The sequence below is a fragment of the Lycium barbarum genome, chromosome 8 (assembly GCF_019175385.1).
Source record: "Lycium barbarum isolate Lr01 chromosome 8, ASM1917538v2, whole genome shotgun sequence".
NCBI lineage: Eukaryota > Viridiplantae > Streptophyta > Magnoliopsida > Solanales > Solanaceae > Lycium > Lycium barbarum.
Window position 1 is genome coordinate 90,662,984 of NC_083344.1, and position 23,539 is coordinate 90,686,522.

The window sequence follows — 23,539 nt, forward strand, 5'->3', positions numbered from 1 at the left end:
ATCAAGAGGGGCTCCAGATAAAACCTCCTGCACCTGTACCAGTAGCGGGAGAGGATGAGAATGTATTTGCGAATTTTATGAATGATGTGGAGTATGCGGCTGCGGTAGTTCCTCCTCGAGTTAGAAATGCAAACTTCAAAGTGGAGAGTCATCTCTACCATTTATTGAAACTTGAGGGATACTTCAAAAATTCTTTGGAGAATTGCCCACTTCGCCATCTCAAGAATTTCTCGGTTGAAGTATCCCTCGAGTTTCAATAAATTGTGGAGGATATTTCTCACGAGAAAGATCTCGCATTTGTGACTCAAGTTTTTGAATCGAAGCAGTGTGAGAGTCTACCACTTCAGTCAAATTTTCTATATTCTTGTCATTCATTTTTTGGTTTTCCAAGATCTTCTCAAGCATAGATTCCATTCGAGAGATCCCTTGATCATTGGAAGGACCCTGTCGCCAATTTTGAGAGTTGGAAGAACGACCTTTCGATGGAACATAAGCATTAGAATTTCAATTACCATAATTGTTGTAATCCTTCCTATCCGAACCACCATATTCAATTCGGCCATATTGATTGCTTTGTTGTTGGGGTCTCCATTGCTTTTGATAACCACCTTGAGAGTTATCTATATAATTAACATCCTCACATTGTTGTTGCCCCTCTAGATAGGTCTCCTCCGAGACTTGATACATTCCTAGAGCGTGAGATGGCATTTATTCAACAACATTTACACCCTTGGCTTCCTTCTCTGCAAGCCGCTTTGATAGCAAATCCACGGTGGTTTGCAATTGAGCAAAATCATGATCTCGTTCATGATTCTCTTTGGCCACCGCGGAAATAGAAGGACTACCATAGGACAAGTCTTCACTATCATTGGAGTGCCAAGCTTGGTGATGAGTGGTGAGCCGATCAAGTAAAGTAGTAATATTTGCAAAAGTCCGTTCCATGAAACAACCACCCGCGGCCGTATTAACCGCAATTTGATTAATAGTGTCTAACCCCTTGTAAAACTTTTCCATGAGCACATTCTCCATGAAACCATGATACGGAGATTGGGTTAGATAGTACTTGAACTGATCCCAAGCACTGTGTAGTTGTTCGCCCGATAATTGCTTGAACTCAAAGATTTTGCCTCGGAGTTCTGCCTGTTTGCTCGGCGGAAACCACTTCGCCATCTCGGTTGAGGATTTTCAAATATTCTCTTATCGGAGAAGATCGTGAATGGTATGAGAAGCTTTCAAGAAACTCAATCCACACATGGGCCAAATTTTCCGATATTGTCTTGAAGAAGTGGTTTCCGCCGAGCAAAAAGGCAGAACTCCGAGGCAAAATCTTTGAGTTCAAGCAATTACCGGGCGAACAACTACACAGTGCTTGGGATAAGTTCAAGTACTATCAGACCCAATATCCGTATCATGGTTTCACGGAGAATGTGCTCATGGAGAAGTTTTACAAGGGGTTAGACACTATTAATCAAATTGCGGTTAATACAGCCGCGGGTGGTTGTTTCATGGAACGGACTTTTGCAAATATTACTACTTTACTTGATCGGCTCACCACTCATCACCAAGCTTGGCACTCCAATGATAGTGAAGACTTGTCCTATGGTAGTCCTTCTATTTCCGCGGTGGCCAAAGAGAATCATGAACGAGATCATGCTTTTGCTCAATTGCAAACCACCGTGGATTTGCTATCAAAGCGGCTTGCAGAGAAGGAAGCCAAGGGTGTAAATGTTGTTGAAGAAATGCCATCTCACGCTCTAGGACTGAATCAAGTCTCGGAGGAGACCTATCTAGAGGGGCAACAACAATGTGAGGATGTTAATTATATAGATAACTCTCAAGGTGGTTATCAAAAGAAATGGAGACCCCAACAACAAAGCAATCAATATGGCCGAATTGAATATGGTGGTTCGGATAGGAAGGATTACAACAATTATGGTAATTGAAATTCTAATGCATATGTTCCACCGAAAGGTCGTTCTTCCAACTCTCAAAATTGGCGACAGGGTCCTTCCAATGATCAAGGGATCTCTCAAATAGAATCTATGCTTGAGAATATCTTGGAAAACCAAAAAAAGAATGACAAGAATATAAAAAATTTGACCGAAGTGGTAGACTCTCACACCGCTTCGATTCAAAAACTTGAGTCACAAATGCGAGATCTTTCTCGTGAGAAATATCCTCCACAAAGAGGAGGACTTCCTATCGACACAATTCCAAACCCAAGGGGTAGTGGAGGTGATCACATTGCCTCATGCAAAGCTATTTCTACTAGAAGTGGGAAGTTCCTTAATGCGGTGGATGAGAGGGTGGTTGAACCTATTATTGTCGAGCCGGTTGTTGATAAGGTTATTGAAGAAGAAAATGAGGCACCAATTGAAGTGCCTATTATTATTGAGAAGGAGAAGGTGGCACACCCTATTGTTGTTGAGGGTTATGAGGTGCCAAGTGTTGAAAAAGTTACCGAGGGTAGCACTCAAAAGAGCAAGGCCACGGGGGCAATTAAACTCTTGACTCAAACATATAAATCTCCTCCCCCGTTCCCACAAAGATTGATGAAAAGAACGGAGGATTCCAAGTGTCAACACTTCTATGACCAATTGAAAGGGTTTTCAATGAATATCCCATTTCTTGATGCATTCCAAGAAATGCCGGGATTTTATAAATACTTGAAGGACTTGTTGATGAAAAAAAGACCAATCAAGCGTGATACGGTGGGAGTCACCCACCGTGTGAGCTCTATTATTTCGTCCACAAAGGTTGAGAAGAAGGGAGATCCCTGGGATTTCACTATTCCTTGCACCATCGGTCACCATGATTTTGCTCGTGTCTTATGTGATAATGGGGCTAGTATTAATTTGATGCCACTAGCCATCTATAAACAGTCCAGTTTGGGGACACCTAGACTAACAAGCATGCGTCTCCAAATAGCCAATAGAACCATCAAGAGACCGGTAGGGTTGTTGATGATGTCCTTGTTAGAGTAGGGGAATTCTTATTACCGGTGGATTTTGTCATCCTTGATTGTGCAGTTGACAAAGAAGTCCCAATTATCTTGAGAAGGCCATTTCTTGCCACCGGGAGAGCTTTAATGGACTCAGAAAAGAATGAAATAAAATTCCGGGTAAATAATGAAGAGGTAACCTTCCAAGCTAGCAAGGGGTTAAAATTGCCAAGTGCTTATGAGAGCATTTCGGTTATTGATTCTTTCGATGTCGTAGACGAAGCGGTGGATCATAAATTAGAGGAGCATTTTGATGAAGAACTTTCGGCTATTTTGGTGAATTTTGAGGCCGATGAAATGGAGGGGTATGTTGAAACGGTAAATTCACTTATTGGCCGGGGTTCGTATTCTTATAAGCCAAAGAAATTATCTCTTGATCTTGACAAAAGAACCACTCCTCCGGCTAAGAACATATTTACAAGGTTTGGCACTCCTAAGGGAAATAATTAGTGATGGTGGTAGTCACTTTTGCAATAAGCAATTCACTATTCTCATGGAGATGTATGGTGTGAAGCATAGGGTGGAAACTCCTTACCATCCCCAAACTAATGGGAAAGTCGAAGTCTCCAATCAGGAGATAAAGAGTATCTTAGCCAAGACGGTTAATGCCAATAGAACTGATTGGTCATTAAAGCTTGATGATGCTCTTTGGGCTTATAGAACGGCATTCAAGACGCCCATTGGTACTTCTCCTTATCGGTTGGTGTTTGGCAAAGCTTGCCATCTACCGGTTGAACTTGAGAACAAAGCTTTGTAGGCATTAAAAAAATTGAACATGGATTGGGACGAAGCGGCCAAGTTGCGGTTGTTTCAAATGAATGAAATGAATGAGTTTCGGTATCATGCCTATGAGAGTGCGGCATTGTAGAAAGAGAAGATAAAGCATTATCATAATGTCAAACTTTTGAAGAGATATTTTTAACCGAGTGATTCGGTGTTGCTATTCAAGTCAAGATTGAAGCTCTTTCCGGGAAAATTGAAATCCAAGTGGTCCGGCCCTTTTACTTTGGTGAGTGTTTCACCCAATGGTTCGATGGAATTGAAGTCCGAAGATGGGACTCGTCCTTTCAAGGTGAATGGCCATCAGGTAAAGCACTACCATTGGATGGTTGATGGTGACAAGATTGTTGATGCTCACCGGTTGAAACATGGCACCGGACATTGACACCAAAAGTGGTATTACGTCGTGCCGCGACGTTAAATTGTGCGCTTCTTGGGGGCAACCCATGTTCATTTTCGCGTTATGTTTTTTGTTTCGTTGGTTTTGTTCTTGTGTTGTTTTGATGCTTGTTGTTGTGTCTAGGAACCTAAGTGTTGAATGGAGAAATTACAAAGGAAGCACATGAACGATGCGCATTCGACGGACCATCGATCTCTTCGACGAGCCGTAGAATTCGCCGTCGAAATGGACCACAGAGAAGATTCATCACTAGAAAATGCAACCTTTCTACGCTGTTAATCGACGCGGCATCAAGCCTACCGTCGAACTATTCGACGAAGCATCCTTCTTAGCGTAGAATAGGATGACAACAACTGGGCACATTCCCGCTTAAGCTTATTCGACAACAGGTTTAACGCTCCGACGAACTGATTGACGGTTAGTTCAACGGGCGTTCTTCTCCCTTGTATTTAAAATAAGAAAGCAAACGACGTTGCAATTGACGAAACGTCGAACACATTCCACGCTCCGTCCTTTTAGTGCGTCAGTTAGGGTTAATTTGTTTATAATTTTCTCCGCATTTCTTCCTTCTTTTCAAATTTTCACTACATCTCCACCTTTCCCACTCCCATAACCGGTACTCCACCTTTCCCTCTTATAAACACACCCATTAATCATCATTCCTCCTATTAACCATCATTCTCTCTCTCGTTTGCTCTCTCATTCGCTCTCTCATTCTGTAGTGTTGTAACCCTAGCAGTGGCTCTTTGTGTGTTCATCACCCCTTAACTGCTAAAATCGAGTCCTCTCTCACTTTTAAGGTATGCTAGATCATGTATTTATTGTTCATATGTTCATACTAGTTGTTTGCTTCAACTTCCATGTATTGTTTTTATTAGTTTATTTTTGCTAGTGGTTTGTTTGGATGTTTGATTCATTGGGTATAGCTGATTGCTGAGAATTGAGACTCCTTGGAGTGAGTACATCATCATCCACCTAGTCAGAGGGCATTACGACAAACATACCTCATTCATGAGATTGTTGTTGTTTTGCCCACCACCTGTTTGATGAAATTCCCAAGTGTGTGTTGTTTGAAACTTTGGCTTGGGGGGGCATTACGACCAAAGAGCTGTTTTGCCCGCCAATTGTTTTCCATAGTCTAACCCGAGCCAACGTTGGGTAAAGTCTGAGTAACCCCAACTACGAGAGGGTTTGCATCACGACCCGAGGATTGTATTGAGTAGAGGTAAATGTTGTTGAATTGAGAACCAAAGTAAACATTACTACTCTGTGATGTAAAAAAAAAAAACCAGAAGTCCATTCGATGCTAAGTATTTCGGTCCGTCGATTCACTCGACGAACCGTCTTCTTAACGACGAATGATTCCTCACAAAAGGTTGAGGCAAAACAAACTCGACGGTCTGTTGAATCAATCGACGGAGCGTCCTGTCCATCGTCAATAATTTACAATTTACATTGATCAAAGACGGATCAACGGTAAGATCGATGGCCCGACGATTGGTTCGACAGACCGTCCTTCTGATCGTCAATCTTCAACGAACACTTCTATGCTCCATCGATCTTTTAGACATTTTGTAGATTAGTTCAACGGAGCCACTGGAAATCTTCGACGAACACTTCAACGCTCCATCAATCTGTTAGACGTTTTGTCGATCAGTTCAACGGAGCCACTGGCAGTTTTAAAATTCTCACATGTTTTGCATCTTTTTCTTGTTTTGATATATTTTTATGGTTGTCTCAATGAAAAATAGTGTTCTTGTTGCAGATATGCCTTCAAAGAATCCAGTCAAGTAGGGTGGTGGTCCAAAAAAAGGCCGAGGTTGGGGACAATCGACCCTTGCTCTTAGAGATGAACACTCCAACTCTGCAAATGAAGAGGTGGTAGCAACAACTACAAAGAGAGCACGGACCACCATTCCTCGTGTAGCATCACCTGTCCTAAAATCCTCCCAGTCTGAAGAGGGGGAGTCATCCTCCACACCCGCTAGTGCTAGCGAGGCAGCAACAGAGCAAGAAACCACTCCTGAACTGAATTCAGATAAGGAACAACAGCAGATGCGGCTGTAAAAAAAGGAGATAGATGCATTATGATTTCCTTATGATGGGTGCAAAAGGTACTACATAAAAGGGGCAACTACAGTCACCGGGGTAATCCGAGGAGGAATATTCAAGAAGAAGAACAAATCAGTATGAGCGGATTAGAGAGTTACCCTCGGATTACTAATCTCATCCAGCACTATCATTTATAGGCATTCACACAGCCTCCAGAGGACTATTGCCTGACCATGGTTCGGGAATTCTATGCCACCTACAGAGTGCTGCTAGAGAAGCGGCACAAGAAAAAGAAAGATTTGAAAGTCGCCCCTCCATTAGATGCAGTGCATGTTCGAGGTGTGCATGTTGATATCTCAGCCCGCACAATCAACAGGTTTTATTTTGGAGAGGACTTCATTGAGCCAGCCACGCTGGAATATGATGATAAATTTGAAAGAAGAGTGAAGCGCTCTGTGGAAGAATAGTTTGCAACAATGATGGCTCGGGGTCCGACAGACAAGGCACCATGGTTGAGTAGCTTGTCTGCAAAGATATATAAGGCTGATATTAGCTTGGAAGATAAATTCTGGTGGAGTTTCATCATATATCGCATTCTGCCTATGGGAACGGATAACATACTCACACCGGATAGAGCAGTGGTTGTGGCTGCAATGTTATCCAGATATCCGATGAATTTGGGAGAGTTGATCAGTAGAGCCAGTCGGGCACGCGTACCACAGAAGGCGACAACATTGATATTCCCGTGCCTTATCACACAATTGTGCAGGATGGCCCAGGTGAGACACATTTCGACCTTCGCCACCACTCTCCCAGCAGCGAAGGTGTATGACATCACACAAAGTAGGGATGAGACACTTCGTACATCTCAGACCACTAGTACTTCACTGCTAGAACATGCGGATGAGCAGACTGAGCATGTTATAGATTCAGTGCCACAGGGCACAGTTGATCTGGGCACTGAGGGCCCTTCCACAGCAGCTGCCTCCACACCATCTGTAGTTGATGCTACCACTTCTTCAGAGGCACTACCTCGGCCTGCTGTCCCATCTTCAGCTCTTATTCCTCCTTCAGCCGCAGCATCAGCCTCCGAGGATATCTTTGTCCTCAACAGGGTGAACTTCAAAGAGTTTGCCATCAAGGCAAAGTGAGCTGATCAACAAGTGACTCGAATATTACAGCAGTTGGGTAGGCTTGTTCGCAAAGAGGTTGCACCAGAGTTAGAGCCTCTTCAGGAGGCTATGGAGAGGCATCACGCCAGGGTGAATGCGAGACTTGACGGTTTAGAGATGCGGATACTCACTATTGAGAAGAAGAGTGAGAGTAGAGATGCGGATACTCACTATTGAGAAGAAGAGTGAGAGTGGTACTTCTGGAGATTTGAAGACCGAGCTTGAAAAGATCAAAGCTGAGGTCAAGGCCCTTCGTGCGCGAGAGCAGGTTATTGTTGATGACTCGACACCACCTGAGCCAGTCGCCAACATTTCAGATTTGATCAAAGTAGTTGACTTGGTGACTAAGGATGAGACTAGGGAAAGTCTCAAGAGAAAGAGGAATGAGACATTGGCTGCTGACGATGACGAGGATAATGATAATGAGGATAAGGACTGCGAGTTTCAGGAGAGTATTCGTCAGTCCCGCCTAGACACGAGGTTCACATGAGCATCTTCCAGCATCAGTGCTATCCCAGCACCAGTCGGGCCGATTACTATAGCTCTTCAGGACCTGCAGACACAGGGCCAGTCAACTCCACCTCCTGGGTCCACTGAGCCAGCAGTAGAGGGGGTTTCCATTCGCACTGATGCAGAGGAGACACTTCAGCAGCAACAGCGGGATTAAAGCGTCTCAGGTCGGCCCCTCCACCATTGGGTGATGGTATGATTTTGATGCATTGGGGATAATGCATCCTCTTTTTGCTAGGGGTGGGGTAACCTGATGTATCTTATAGTGTATATATGCGTTAAATCTTGCTTAGAGTAATTGTGACTTTAATGGTTATTACATTTTGAACTTATGGCATGGATTTTGAGAACAAATTGGAATGAAAAAGGTATTTTTGAACTTGGAATTGAAATGATTTGAAATTGACCCTTCCAAAATTTTATTGGTTATCATAAGTTGTAATGAATTGACATGTATGGTTCATTTTGTGACATCATAGATATTAGAGTGTGTATGGGTTGAGTGTCTATGGGTTGAGTGTTCAAATCCTTATGCCATTGTGTGTGTGAGAACTTTCTTGTGTTCATTGTTGGCATATGTGGATCTAGAACTTGCCTGGTAAGTTGTGCTATATTGCTTAGGATAGTTGGTTGTGAAATGATCATAGGCTTTCCTTGTAAATAGTCACTTTAGCCTTAAAAAGCCCAAAACCCGTTCTATATGAATATCATTAGTTCCCCCTTTTGAGCCTTTGACTTGTTTTTCTTGATTAGCCGTAACAAAAATTTTCCCGTCTTTATGAATTAATTCCATCTTTTCACTCGTTCCCTCCTTAATACTATGAGAGAAAAGAGGCAAATCGCCTACGTTGGGGGTGGTATATGTGTGAAGTAGAGGTTGAGAGCCTAAAGCTGAGGGTGTGTGAGTTACATAGTCGAGAACTGGATGTGGTATCAGATTAAATTTGAGAAAAGTGATAGATAAAAAACAAAAATAAAAAAAATAAAAAAAGAGATAAAAGAAGAAAAAAAAATATCACATCATAGTCATGAGTTGAAGAATTAAAGAAAAAAAATAGAATGGGCGTGCAAAAAGTGAGAATGTGTAGTGTCGAGGAGGATGAGTCACTAATTCCCAAATAAGTATCCTACCCGTCCGCGAGCCTACATTACAACCCAAGAACAAGTCCTATAGTGATCACAACTGAACCATTCGAAAGTGTTAGGCATTGAAATTGAGGGCAAGCATATGGTATCTGCACTTGTAAATCATGAACTTCTTTGTGAGCGTGAGTACTTTCCATTCTCATTTATCCTTGTCCATGTTCTTATCTTAAAATTGTGTGGGACATTATTTGGTCTAAGTGAGGGCATAATGGTGAATACTCACGTGCATAGATGCTTCTGATAATGTGATGCCATTGATTGAAGCGTCATAGTCAATTCTAATAAGTTATTATGAAAGAACTTTGTTTTGAAATGAGGAAAGAGGGAGTTGACTTGAAAATTCACATGCCGATAGTGATGAACAAACACCATTGTAGATACTTTTACTTTGTTTTAGTATAGTTGTAGTTTTTATTTTGTAGTTGTTTTGTTTAACTTGCTTGAGGACAAGCAAAGATTCTAAGTTGGGGGTGTTGATGTGCCGCGGATTTGTGACACATTTGATGGCTTTTTACTATGAATTTTGGATGTTTTCAAGTAAGTCTGGGTCATTTTAATGTGTTTTTGCTGTGTTTTAGGAATACGATGGCCCAAAAGCAAAAACAAAAGAAAAAGGAAAAATTTCCCAGAAATGAAGATTCGACGGTCCATCGACTGATCGACGGACCGTCCTTTGAAGCGTCGATAAGTCCAACTTTCCAGCGATGGCCTTAGCTGAAGAGGACAAAGGACGGAGGCATCGACGAAGCATCGAACTGATCTACGTCTCGTTGTTTGTATCGTCGAACAGATTTGTCAACAAGAAGAGAGAAAGACGGAAGATTCGACGGAGTGTTGAACTGGTCGACAGCACCGACGAATGGACCATATAACTGAAGAAACAAAGGACGGAGGCATTGACGTATCGTCGAACTGATCGACGGTCCGTCATTCTTGCTACCAGGGGCAGTTTTATCAATTGTTGTTGTGCGTTTTTGGAGCCTATTTAAAGAACATTTTAGGTTTTTTGTACACATCTGGATATTCTCCAACATTTAACATTAGTTCCATTGGTGGGTGAGCATTGAATACACCACTTTTGGAGCTTAGTGAAGACAAAAAGATTCTATTTCCACCATCTTTATTACATTTTGTAAGCTTTATGTCTCTATTATTGCTTTATACTTTTGTAAACAATATGTGTGAGTAGTTTCTTTAATCAAAGTTGTGGACCCAAATGATGGTGTTATGTAATGAGTGTCTAACATTGCGTATATATATAATGGGTTGTGATGTGTTTTATTATTTCTCATATTAATTGTTAGTTAGCGGTTGCAAACACTTACTTATGCAGAAACCCTAGTTTTGTTTGGAAAGATGAACTAGGGTTTGAGTTAAAATAATATAACAAGGACTCGGGGCGTTAACCCTCGTTTAATGAACTCACTTAGGGATAAGAAGAGTTCTACTTGGCATATTTAATCGGTCTTACTTGCAACTTTTCTATATTTGGGAAAATCATGAAAAGAAATATTTTCTAACTATTGGAAAATATTAGGAAGTGCATTAGAGATTAAGTGCATACAAAACAACGACCCATTAGAAATATATCATATTGATACCCATAGCACATCTAATCATAGCAGGGACACAACTTTGGTTCTTTTAATCCAAACAAATTCCAAATACTTCAAAATAGCGAATACAAACCAAAACCCTTTTTCTATATTAGTCGAAATAGAACTAAAATCTTTAGAGATTAGTAAAATATATGATTAGTGTTTGTTTCACACTTTATTCCTTGTGGGATTCGACCCCAACCTAGTTGGGTTACTATATTTGACACCGACCGCCTTACGCCATAATTTAGGTGTAATTTGAGCGTATCATTTCTATTATATCATAGAAATCTCTTTATTTCTATTATGTCTTCATAGTATTGCTTGTTAAACATATGAACAATTAACTAGCTAGCGCAAAATAATTATCACATACTTTGATATATATACAACTTTTCAAGAAAAGTCACAACCTTTCAAGTCTTCATGAAAAGAATATACTATTTTAAATGACACACCCCTTCATGAAAGAACACAACGTTCCCCCTTTGAAGGCATAAAATTAATTAGCTAATGTTGACTTCTAATCATAAACCAAACATCCCACATTTTGACTATTTCATGCAAATATGAAATTCATGGAAGATCATTAACTGTTAAACAATATCTAAATGTAAATAGCATATATTTTCATGATCTCATGATGATAAATCAAACTTTCAAGTATAGACACATACTTGTAAACAGTGTAATATTGTATATCATTCTAAAACTTGAAAGTAAACTTCACACTTGATCTTTATACAAGAATAACAAATCATACTCATTAAAAAAGTTATTCGTAATTCTCAAAATAAATTATTTACTCTAATATTTATCAAATCAGATTTCACAAAAAATCACAAAGAGAAGATATTTATAAATAAATAATAAATAGGGTTAGGAAAGCAGAACCTGATTTTATCATACTCCATCTGTGCTTTGATATGATCACTTTTAATATATCAAAATCAAAGTCATCGTCTCCAAAATACACTTCTGCAACCAGTAGGAGTAATCTCCAAAATTGACTTCTTTTAACAATTTCGCCGAGACAAAGCCTCAAAAGCACTCGTTTGCCATCTTTTGTTGTTTTAATATATGCTATGATAAGTTGGTATTTTCCAACTTATTCCTTCTTTAATCTTAGAGTTTTGACTTATTTGATTGAAAAAATAGTGCAGTTAATATCGTTTACTTCCATTTTATAGGTTTTACATGATTGAGAAGTGATCGGAAAGAAATCAAGTGAAAAACAAGTCAAAAGAGGTCAAATTGAAGAAAATAAGGAAAGTGGTTAAATTTGCAAAGAATGGACAGATCTGAAAATCTGAAATTTGAAGGCCATTTTCGTCACTTTTTATTGGGAAATTTTTGAGAACTATAAAAGCAACACTTGAAGGAAAATATCATCATCTTTGGCCATATTTACAAGCTTGGAGAGCTACGGTTTTTACATCCACACTTGGGGATTGAAGATTTGAAGATTTTGATAAGAACTTTCTTAATCCTTTACTCATTTCTTCAATTTCTTGCTTTATATTAACTATTTAAGTGTGTAGTTTTTCATTTCAATGCTTGAAACTTGTTTATGAAATTATACATTGTTAAAGTTTGGATTGCAACTCTTGTTATGCTTATGTATTGAATGATTTTTATTGCTAATGAAGTGAGTTAATGTTGTTTTAATTAATCTTATTCTTTAATGTTTCTTAAGCGATTAGCTAACTTTAAGACCCGCTCACTTAATTTGATTTGAGCTCGAAAGAGGAAGATTGAGGTTGAGAAAGATTAATTAACAAGAATTTGGGGCTTTAAACCTCATCTAATAACTTAAGCTCGGAAGAGTATAGTTAACTTGAGGTTAAATTGATTGTGCTTAATATTACACTCTAAGGCTTGGAAAGCTTGGAGTGAAACTCATTGATTTGGTTGAAAGACTTTTGATCAGATTTTATAAATCATTATCTATTAACATAAACTCGTCTTAGTTGTAAAATCGTGAAATACATTGGATCGTTACTTGAGCGTCATTTCCTTTGTATCCATACTTGTGGCCATTGATCATTTTACCCGCTTTTTAGTTAGTTTTATCTTTGTTAGTTATTAAATTAAAAATCAAATATTGAAAAAGTGTTTGGCTTAGCTTAATTGGTGATAACTCCTTACTTGTTTAAATCGCCTTTATATTATTCCCTGTGAATTCAACCCCGACTCATAGTTGGATAAATTATATTGTGACGACCGTTTACATTTTCTCCTTGAGGAGTGGATTTGGACGTTATAACGTGCATTCTATATAGTTTCCTTCAGATTTAGAGACTTTTTAAGTATCAACTACCCGGCATCTGAAATGCTACCTCTAGTGTTCCCTTTGATGGAGAACGTTCAGACCAATGATTTGAAATCTTACTCCTAGTAAACAAGACTTTCTTAGAGCCATCTTTAGCGTAGGACAACATTGTTTATTCTCCTGCAATTTTTCGCATCCAATAGGAAACCATTAAATTAATTGCAACATGCAACAACCAGAATTTTCCCCTCTAATGACGTTTCAAAAATGACATAATGGTCAGATCTTCGACTGAAATCCATTCGGTGTCCTTCAATCAAAATCGTTAACTCCAGGGATATAAAAACAAATCGAGGGTCATCGTTTGATTTATTTTTATTTTTTTCTGTGGTTTTCTTCTGCAGTCTTGGTATCTATTCTTTTGAATTCTTTGTATGAAATATCGTTGTTAGATTGTTGGAAAATTTATACCAAGAATACAAATATATATGACGAAAAATACAAAGATGAAGGCTTGACAATATGAACAACGAACACATGATTGGAGGCTTGAAACACGTGCGAAACGCAAACCTAAAAATGATATTTGCACCCTCTCCTCTGCGAGATTGGTATGAAATTGTACGCAAATAGTTTTAGCAGATATGACAAGCTTTTTGGAAATATGCACTGAGCAAACAGTGAAAAAATCCATCTTAGGAAAGCTAAAAAAATTCTGATTTTCAAGTGCAGGATTTTTGCAGAAGAAAAAAATATTTTTGGGAGAAAGAAAAAGTAACAACATTAAAATCTGTCTTCAAAAGGCCAAATAATTCTTTTAAATAAACAAGAGTGGTTATATAATTTTGAAAGGATACCTCCTTTCATAAAAGACACCTTCTCAAGTAAAATTCTTTTGTAAATAAATATTTATATTTAAATAAAATCCCAACAGGATGGCCTAAAGACTAGGTTTCCAATTGCTTAATTCCATGACATATTATAGCTGCCATTGGTTTTGTTGTGCGTTGCTGGCAAACCCAACTCTTTCCATTTATATTATTTTCTGCTATTCCTAGCCTGCATGTAAAAAAGTCAACTTCTCCTCTTCTATCTTTTCTTCAATTTGCACAAAATTAACTTCACTTTTCATAGTAGATTCCAATAATACCTCTTGTTGAACTCTTGGATTATAATAAAATCTCTGCTAGGACAACTCCTAGCAGATCATCATTTGCCCAAAATGAAAAAAAAAAATGATTCCAATATTACCCAAGTCTATATAAAATAAAAAACTTGAATTAGTTGGGCATATTCAATATCAAAATACAACCAAAAAGCATTACATAATGTGAATAAAGTAATATCTGTATACGGTAAAAATCGGACTTATGCTAGACTGGTGAGACCGGGAATCGAAGGAAGAAAGAAACAAGCACGAGCATGAAGATTTTCTTTCGGACCGGGGGTATCGCACTAGAAGTGGTTGATCCGATGAAAGCGAAGGAAACCGTTTGGTCCTGTTTCTCCATAGCCGAGTTGATCGTTGTCGTTAGTCCGGTTGATCGTGGCCGTTGGTCCGTGTGATAGTGGTCGTTGGTCCGGGTGATCAGTTATATAATTGTCACGCGTCAAGACCGTTCTGCCACATTGTACTGCCAATCGTACGGGTGTCAGACCGTACGACCCAACCTTATCTTTTTAGGGTTTTCTTTATTCAAAAGGGTTTTATGTTGTATAGAGGGCCCATAAGGCAAAACTATAAATAGGAGGCATTTCCCTACTTTTAAGGGTTGGATTTTTCAGATCTAGAACATTGTAATAGCAAAATATATAAAATCTCTCTCCCTCCCTCTCTCTCTGATATTGATCCGGATTTGTGTGTTCTTCTTTAGCTTTATTTACTCATCCAATACTCAAATATTATTTAATACATATATTCACTGTAAATCACCGATTTCGATTCACTTGCTCACAGCGAATCCATATACATTTTCTTCCAACCAAATAGATTAAAGCTCATCCACATATCCTATACCTCACTTACAAATTCAATTGATTACCTAAATTCGGGGTAAAAAGTTTGGCGCCCACCGTGGGACTAGGATAATAGTGGTCTTTGATCTTGGTTTCTATCTCTTACCCGTCAGGATCGAAAAAATCTTTTGTTCGTCTCTGTGAAAACGGACCAAATGGCAAACAGTGGACAATGATTGTCCACGTCAACAACAACGAGATTGTAGCCGAAAATGAAGACAATGGGCCACGAGGATTACCAGCAAATCCCATCGACCCAAACCCCGTTAATTCGAGAGAGGGCCTCAACCGGCAAAACACCGTGAATCAAGAGAATGCCGCCCCGCCGGCCACTGATCCTTTAAATACTCACAATTCAATTACTTTGTCCTGGACACAGGGCCGGAAAGTGCTGAATACCCCGAATGATAATATTGACTTACGTTTAATTTTTGAAATGTTGCAGGAACAGAGGACAGCTATTACCGAACAAGGAGTCGCAATAGCCCAGTTGCAAAGCAAAAATGATAAAACGATCTCGGAGAGGATGAAAGGTGTTGCCGAACCCAGAAGGGACGAGACGTGGATGGTCGAGAGTAATGGGTCCGGAGCTGGTTCATCCACCGAAGTTCTAAGAATGCTTGAAACATTGGCGAAACGGGTAGACTCGACTGAGAAGAGGGTGGAAACATATAACTCTCGGGTGGACCAGATCCCGGGGGCTCCGCCTATTCCGAAAGGACCGGATTCGAAGAGGTACATTCAGAGGCCTTCTCCTCTGAGTGCGGCTCCGAAATTGATCCCGAAGAGGTTCAAAATGCCGGATATCCGGAAATATGACGGCACAACGGACCCTCAGGAACACATGACTTCATACACCTGTGCCATAAAAGGCAATGATGTTGAAGAGGATGAAATTGAATCCGTGTTGCTGAAAAAGTTTGGGGAAACTCTGTCGAAGGGAGCTTTGACTTGGTACGATCATCTGCCCGAGCATTCAATCACTTCTTTCGAAATGCTCGCCGATGCGTTCATAAAACCTCATGCCGGTGCCAAAAAGGTGCAGACCCGTAAGACGGATATTTTTCGTATATCCCAAAGGGATGATGAGTTATTGCGTGAATTTGTCAACCGATTCCAAAGGGAACGAATGGAGCTCCCTCCGGTTCCAAAGGAATGGGCTGCACAAGCTTTCACCAAAGGGCTCAATCCTCGGAGCTCGACGGCTTCATTCAAACTAAAGGAAAACTTGCTGGAATACGAGGCTGTGACCTGGGCGGATGTCCATAACAGATACGAATCAAAGACTCGAGTAGAGGATGACCAACTCGAGCTTCCCCCGGGGCCCGTGAATATCAACAAAAGCTCGGAGAGATCGCGAAAAAATTACGAGCCGGAGTCCAGATCATCGAGGGAAAGGTATCGGCCATATTCTCATTCGGAAAAGCCAAGCTTCAGGTTGGAAAAATCAAGGGTTGGCCCGAGTCAATTCTCCGGTCGGGGAGATAAACGGGCCGAGCGCCCGTCGAACAGTCAAGGTCCCTTATTAGGAGCGATGCCGGAAGCTCGGCCAGCACCAAAGACTTTCCAAGGATATTGGAGTACAACTTCAACGTCAACATTTCGGACCTCGTCTCGGCTATTGGCCGTATCGCAGAAGCAAGATGGCCGAGACCACTAAGGTCAGACCCTGGCCAATGGGACCCGAGCGTGATATGTGAATATCATGAAGCCCATGGACAGAGAATTGAGGACTGTCGCCAGCTACGAGAGGAGGTGGCTCGGTTACTGAAGAATGGCCACCTCCGAGAATTGCTAAGTGAACGAGCTAAAGGCCACTACAAGGAAAGGGAATCTCATAAACGGGCCGAACCAGTAGAACCTCAGCATATAATCAACATGATAATTGGGGGTACCGATACCCCTCGAGGGCCGGTGAAGAAACGGACGAAGGTTTCCATTGTGCGTGAGAAGCGCAGCCGGGATTACTTACCCGAGGGTTCCATCTCTTTCAACAACGAGGATGCAGAAGGCATCATTCAACCGCACAATGATGCATTGGTAATCTCTATTCTTATTTTTAAATCGCAAGTTAAACATATTTTGATTGACCCAGGTAGCTCGACCAACATCATCCGGTGGAGAATGGTTGAACAACTAACACTACTCGATCAGATCGTACCGGTAGCCCGAGTGCTCAGCGGGTTCAATATGGTGAGCGAAACCACGAAGGGGGAGATCTCTTTGCCGGTCAACATTGATGGCACTATCCAACAAACGGTCTTCTATGTAATCGAAGGAGATATGAAGTATAATGCATTGCTGGGTAGACCTTGGATACATAGCATGAGGGTCGTGCCATCGACATTACATCAGCTGCTGAAATTCTCGACCCCGGAGGGGATAAAAACCATCTGAGGCGAACAGTCAAATGCAAGGAAAATGTTCACGGTCGAGAAAGCGTCGCCTTTTCCCAAAAAACAGATCAAAAGGAAGATGAGTCAACCGGGGTCAAGGACTCCAAATAGTAACTAAAGTACACGAGTTCGACAACGGAGCAGAAGGGGTTGGACCCGGGGTACGAAGAGGATGATTTCGGTGTACCCAGATCGTTCGTCTTACCGGATAACTCGGATGCAACCAAGTCAACAGTAGAGGAGTTGGAGCAAATCATCTTGTTTGAATACCTACCGGATAGAAAGGTATACCTGGGCCCGGGGTTAACCTCGGAGCTCAGGAACAAGTTAATTAAATTTCTTCAAGCTAATGCTGATTGCTTCGCATGGTCCCACATAGATATGACAGGTGTGCCACCGGAAGTAACAACTCACAAGCTCAGCCTAGACGGGAGGTTCCCCCGGTGAAGCAGAAGAGAAGGACCATGGCAGAGGCAAAACACGCCTTCGTAAAGGATGAGGTAACGAAGCTTTTGAAAATAGGCTCTATCCGGGAGGTGAAGTACCCGGACTGGCTAGCTAACGTAGTAGTGGTGCCGAAAAAAGGTAATAAATTTCGAATGTGCATTGATTATAAGGATCTAAACAAAGCATGCCCGAAGGATTCATTTCTGCTGCCTCACATCGATAGAATGATCGATACGACGGCCGAGCATGAGATGTTAAGTGTTCTTGATGCTTACTCCAGGTATAACCAAATCCGGATGCACTCGGAGGATCAAGAGAAAACATCCTTTATTACCCTGTATGGGACTTACTATTACAATGTCATGCCTTTTGGGTTAAAAAATGCCGGTGCAACTTATTAACACCTAGTTAATGGAATGTTCGAAGAACAAATAGGGAAAACAATAGAAGTTTATATTGACGACATGGTGGTCAAGTCCCTGGAAACAGAGGACCATTTAAAGCATTTGCAGTACACCTTCGATGTACTCCGCATGTACAACATGAAGCTTAACTGGAAAAATGTACCTTCGGTGTCCGGTCTGGTAAATTTTTGGGTTTTATGGTGTCAAACCGGGGGATTGAAATCAATCCGAATAAGGTCAAATCCATCGAGGATATTGAGGTGGTGAATAACGTCAAAGGAGTGTAGAGGCTCACCGGAAGGATAGCGGCGCTGAGTCGTTTCATATCGAGGTCCTCGGATAAGAGTCACTGCTTTTTCTCCTTACTAAGAAAGAAGAATGACTTCGTTTGGACACCAAAGTGTCAAAGAGCTTTGCAAGAATTGAAAAGGTACTTGTCCAGCCCGCCGCTACTGCACACACCGAAAGCAGACGAGCAGCTTTTTCTCTACCTTGCCGTCTCCGAGGTAGCGGTAAGTGGTGTTTTGGTCCGAGAAGAATCAGGCACGCAATTCCCTATATATTATGTGAGTAGAACTTTAGGGGATGCGGAGACCTGTTATCCCCACTTGGAAAAGTTGGCATTGGCATTGGTAAGTGCTTCTAGAAAGCTCAAGCCTTACTTTCAATGTCAACCGATATGTGTAGTGACTACTTACCCCCTAAAAGAACATCATGCATAAACCGGAGTTATCGGGTAGATTAACTAAATGGGTCGTAGAGATTAGCGGATATGATATCGAATACAAGCCTCGGACGGCCATCAAGTCCCAGATCTTGGCCGATTTTGTGGCGGACTTCGCCACAGCTATAGTCCCCGAGGTTGAGAAAGAACTTCTGCTAACTTCAGGGAAAGCTTTGGGTATTTGGTCGCTACACACGGACAGGGCCTCGAACCTCAAAGGTTCCGGGCTAGGAATCGTCCTTAGAACCCCCGCCGGGGATGCCGTTCGACAATCCATTAGAACTGTTAAATTGACTAACAATGAAGCCGAGTATGAGGCTATGATTGCAGGTTTAGAATTAGCCCGTAGTATGGGGGCCGAAATAATTGAAGCAAAGTGCGACTCTCTCTTGGTCGTTAACCAGGTAAATGGCGTCTTCGAGGTCAACGACGAACGGATGCAAAGGTATCTGGAAAAAATCCAAGTGATACTACACTGGTTTAAAGAATGGACCATGCAGCATGTACCCAGGGGGCAGAACAGCGAAGCCGATACATTGGCCAATTTAGGATCTTCAGTCGAAAGGGAAGAAATCAACCCCGGGACTATGGTGCACTTGATGAATTCAGCGATAGAAAACGGACATGCTGAAATAAACACAATGGGTTTAACTTGGGATTGGCGCAATAAGTACATCGACTACTTGCGAGATGGAAAGCTCCCGAGTGACCCAAAAGAATCACGGTCACTAAGGACAAAAGCTGCGCGTTTCTGCTTGGTAGACGGCCAATTGTATCGACGGTATTTCTTCGGACCCCTGGCCAAATGTTTAGGTCCCGGAGAAACGGAGTATGTGATGAGAGAAGTGCACGAGGGGACCTGCGGCAATCACTCTGGTGCTGAAGCCTTGGTCCAAAACATTATCAGAGCCGGTTACTACTGGAATCGGATGGAGGAAGATTCGAAGAATTTCGTCCGGAAATGTGACAGATGTCAAAGACATGCCCCGATGATTCATCAGCCCGGGGAGTTGCTGCATTCGGTGATGTCACCTTGGCCCTTCATGAAGTGGGGAATGGACATTGTTGGTCCATTGCCATGAGCACCAGGTAAGGCCCGTTTTATTTTGTTTATGACTGACTATTTCTCCAAATGGGTTGAAGCGCAGGCCTTCGAGAAAATTAGAGAGAAGGAAGTTATTGGCTTCATATGGGACCACATTATTTTTCGTTTCGACATCCCGACCGAGATAACTTGTGATAGTCCTCAGTTCGTTGGCGGCAAAGTTAATGATTTCCTCGAAGGGTTGAAGATCAAGAAAATCGTATCAACTCCATATCACCCGTGTGCGAACGGACAGGCGGAATCCACAAATAAAACAATAATTCAAAATCTGAGGAAAAGGCTTGAAACGTCAAAGCATCATGGAAGGAAGTACTGCCGGAGGTATTGTGGGCTTACAGAACCACATTGAAATCAAGCACGGGAGAAACACCTTTCTCGTTGGTCTACGGGGCCGAAGCCCTCATTCCCGTAGAAGTTGGTGAACCGAGTCTCCGGTTCAGGTACTCCGCCGAGGAGGCCATGGCCGTAAAACTCGATCTCACGGATGAACTTCGCGAAAATGCGTTGGTCCGTATTGCAACCCAGAAGCAGAGAATGGAAAGGTACTACAACCGGAGGGCCAATTTTCGACATTTCCAAGTTGGGGACTTGGTGCTTCGGAAAGTTACCTTGAATACCAAGAATCCCAATGATGGAAAACTGGGTCCAAACTGGGAAGGGCCGTACATGATAACCAAGGTAACAGGCAAAGGATCGTATCAGCTGGAATCCATGGACGGGCAACTTCTCCTCTTCTATCTTTTCTTCAATTTGCACAAAATTAACTTCACTTTTCATATTAGATTCTAATAATACCTCTTGTTGAACTCTTCGATTATAATAAAATCTCTGCTAGGACAACTCCTTGCAGATCCTAATTTGCCCAAAAAAAAAAAAAGATTCCAATATTACCCAAGTCTATATAAAATAAAAAACTTGAATTAGTCGGGCATATTCAATATCAAAATACAACCAAAAAACATTACATAATGTGAATAAAGTAATATCGAAACTTATATAAATATGACCTACATTAGTAATCGATAGACTTTCTTCTCAGTTATGAGTGTCTAAAACTTTGGATCTTAGCTAAACTTCCTCAAGCCCCGATTCTTCCAAGGTCTGCTGCTCATATGTACCAATTCATGTATATTAGAATGTAGGGGATGAATTATGTGAGTCTTCTTCTGAAATAATGTTGAGTACTAAATTAAATATTGTCAGTTAAAACAACTGACTTGAAGCCAAAATCATTAATTACGGGTGTGTATTTTCACTATTGAGTGTATTCAAACAGTAAAAAAACATTTGTGTCATTTCATACACGCCAAACGGTTACAAATTTTCCTGCTAGATCCCAAAGTAACAGGCAACAAACATTAATTTATTTTTTTGTTATACACATTCCAGATTATTGGCATCACAAGAAAGTCACTGGACCACAATCAACAATACATTATGAACAATCAAAACAAACAAGGAGACTTCAATAATGCAAAACCACAACATGGTATTCAACTATTGCATTTTGTGCGGTGATATTGACCCAGTAGGTTTTCGCGGTGGCGATGCCTCATGCTAGTCGGAAAACACCCGAACCACCAACAATGGGCATTTCTCGATACTCGTGAAATATCTGGTTGTGCCCAAGGACGCTAAGTGTGCTACCATTGTACTTACCCTTAGTGAAGACAAGATTGAGAGTCATAAGAAATTCTACATCTTTAAACGAGGCCGAGCCATAGATCCCTTGGGCTCGGCCTATTATTTCTGAGTTGGGCTCGGGCTTAACCGTCAACGGATTGTCCATCATCCTCAGTACTCCAAACAATGTTGGTGATTGAGATGTAATATTGGCTTGGGCTATTTGGATTGCTGATGGGTTCTTTCCAGTCATAGTATCATGAAAGTAGAAGTGAAGTTTGGTCATTTTCTCTTTTGCGTGGGGAAGCTTCTTGAACCATTTTTCCACTCCTTTTGGACTTTGATCAAGCCCATGAGTTGAAGGCAAAATTGTTATTGCCAAAAATAAGAAAGCCTTCAACAAAAGTTTCTCCATTTTCTTCTTTCTTATTTCTTGTCACTTTTGTATTCAAATGAACTATAGCTAGCTTCAAATATATAGCATGGAAACATACAAATGTTAGGGTAGTCTTGAGAAAATTTGAGAGACGGAGGAAAAGATTAAAAAGACTTTTCTAATTAAATGATATTTAATATTTGTGGTTCATGCGCTAACTAACTATTTGAAATCTATATGAATATTATAGTGCTTTTAGTAGGTTACGTACAGGGGCGGACCCACACGTAGTATGCCGAGTGCTCGAGCACCCATTAACTGTGAATAATTGTGACTGCTGCACTTTATATTTAGCCCAAGGGATCGAATCTATGGCGAGGGGTCGAATCTGGCTGCTGCACTTCTTCTTTTCCTATTTTATTGAAAAAGCTTTTTTACCTTCACTCTTCTTTTATGGAGTATACTTTTTGCTTACCTTTTCTTTATTGTTTTTTATACTTTCCAATATTTCATTTCACTAAAATTACTTTATACTTCCGGTAACCCTTATTGGCTTCTCTTTCTTGATCGTAAGAAAGAACCTGGAAAGACAAAAAAAACGAAAAAGGACGACGCTACACAACAATTAGTAGGTTTTATTGTCCTCCCCAAAAATCTCAAAATAAAAATACAAGAAACAAGGTAATGAGATTTAGCATTTTGATTAAAGCTAGAGAATTTGGGTATAAATATAACACGCAATAGATTAGGATTTTGGGTTTTTGCAATTCTTATTGTTGGCATGGGTTAATGGGTTTCCACAATGCCTATTGCTTATGCTTTATAAAACAAATTCATTGAATTATTATTTTTATTTCTTTGTTTAGTTTGTTACGAAGAACCTAAGGTACTCGCAACTATTAGCCATGATACTATCATTCATCGTTTTCAACATATAAAAACTCGGCGAGAATAATTGTGACTTGTGATTAGAAGGTATTTGTTTTTTTGTTTTCTTGGTAATCATGATATTATTAGTGTTCATTTGTGATTAGAAGTATTTTCCCAGTAATGATAATATTAATCATAGTTTTTTCATTAATTTCTTTTCATTGTCGCGTTCGAAGAGTTGTGCACTCCGACTATGTGATTGATAGCAACTTTATGTTAAAGAAAATGAGCACCCACAATCTTAAAATCCTGGATCCGCCACTGGTTACATATCCATTGAAATCCTTTATACATTGATGTTTGCTCTTGGCACGTTTTAGGATGAAACTCGTGAACAGCTCATCAGCACTGGCCAAACGAAAAAAAAAAAAAAAAAAAAAAGAAGAAGAAGAAAGAATTATTGGATTGAGTTTGAGGATGTGTACTTGTTGTAATATGCTAGTTAATGTTGAAGAGTCATTATTTTTAATTGATTTAGTAGACTAATATATAGGGATGCTGAACAAGAAGAAGATGAAGTTACTTTATTTATCATCTTATTATTTTGGTATGTTAACGGTTTAATGTCAATGGTGTTAAAGGTTAAT

The 23,539-nt window shown here is 40.5% G+C and overlaps 1 protein-coding gene and 1 non-coding gene across 2 annotated transcripts; one reads left to right on the top strand and one right to left on the bottom strand.

The window, feature by feature from the left end:
- The first annotated feature begins 1,030 nt into the window (after nucleotides 1-1,030).
- LOC132608531 (small nucleolar RNA R71) lies at nucleotides 1,031-1,137 on the top strand. The gene has a single exon (XR_009570442.1). It is a non-coding gene; the product is annotated as a small nucleolar RNA R71 (small nucleolar RNA).
- Nucleotides 1,138-21,320: 20,183 nt separating this feature from the next.
- LOC132605137 (dirigent protein 1-like) lies at nucleotides 21,321-22,219 on the bottom strand. Its single transcript, XM_060318385.1, has one exon. The coding sequence runs from the start codon at nucleotides 22,059-22,061 to the stop codon at nucleotides 21,576-21,578; it is 486 nt and encodes a 161-aa protein (XP_060174368.1). The 5' UTR covers nucleotides 22,062-22,219; the 3' UTR covers nucleotides 21,321-21,575.
- Between the last annotated feature and the right edge of the window lie 1,320 nt (nucleotides 22,220-23,539).

What these genes read in the sequence shown, in the direction of transcription:
- LOC132605137 (XM_060318385.1), bottom strand. Translation starts at nt 22,061, where the DNA reads ATGGAGAAACTTTTGTTGAAGGCTTTCTTATTTTTGGCAATAACAATT.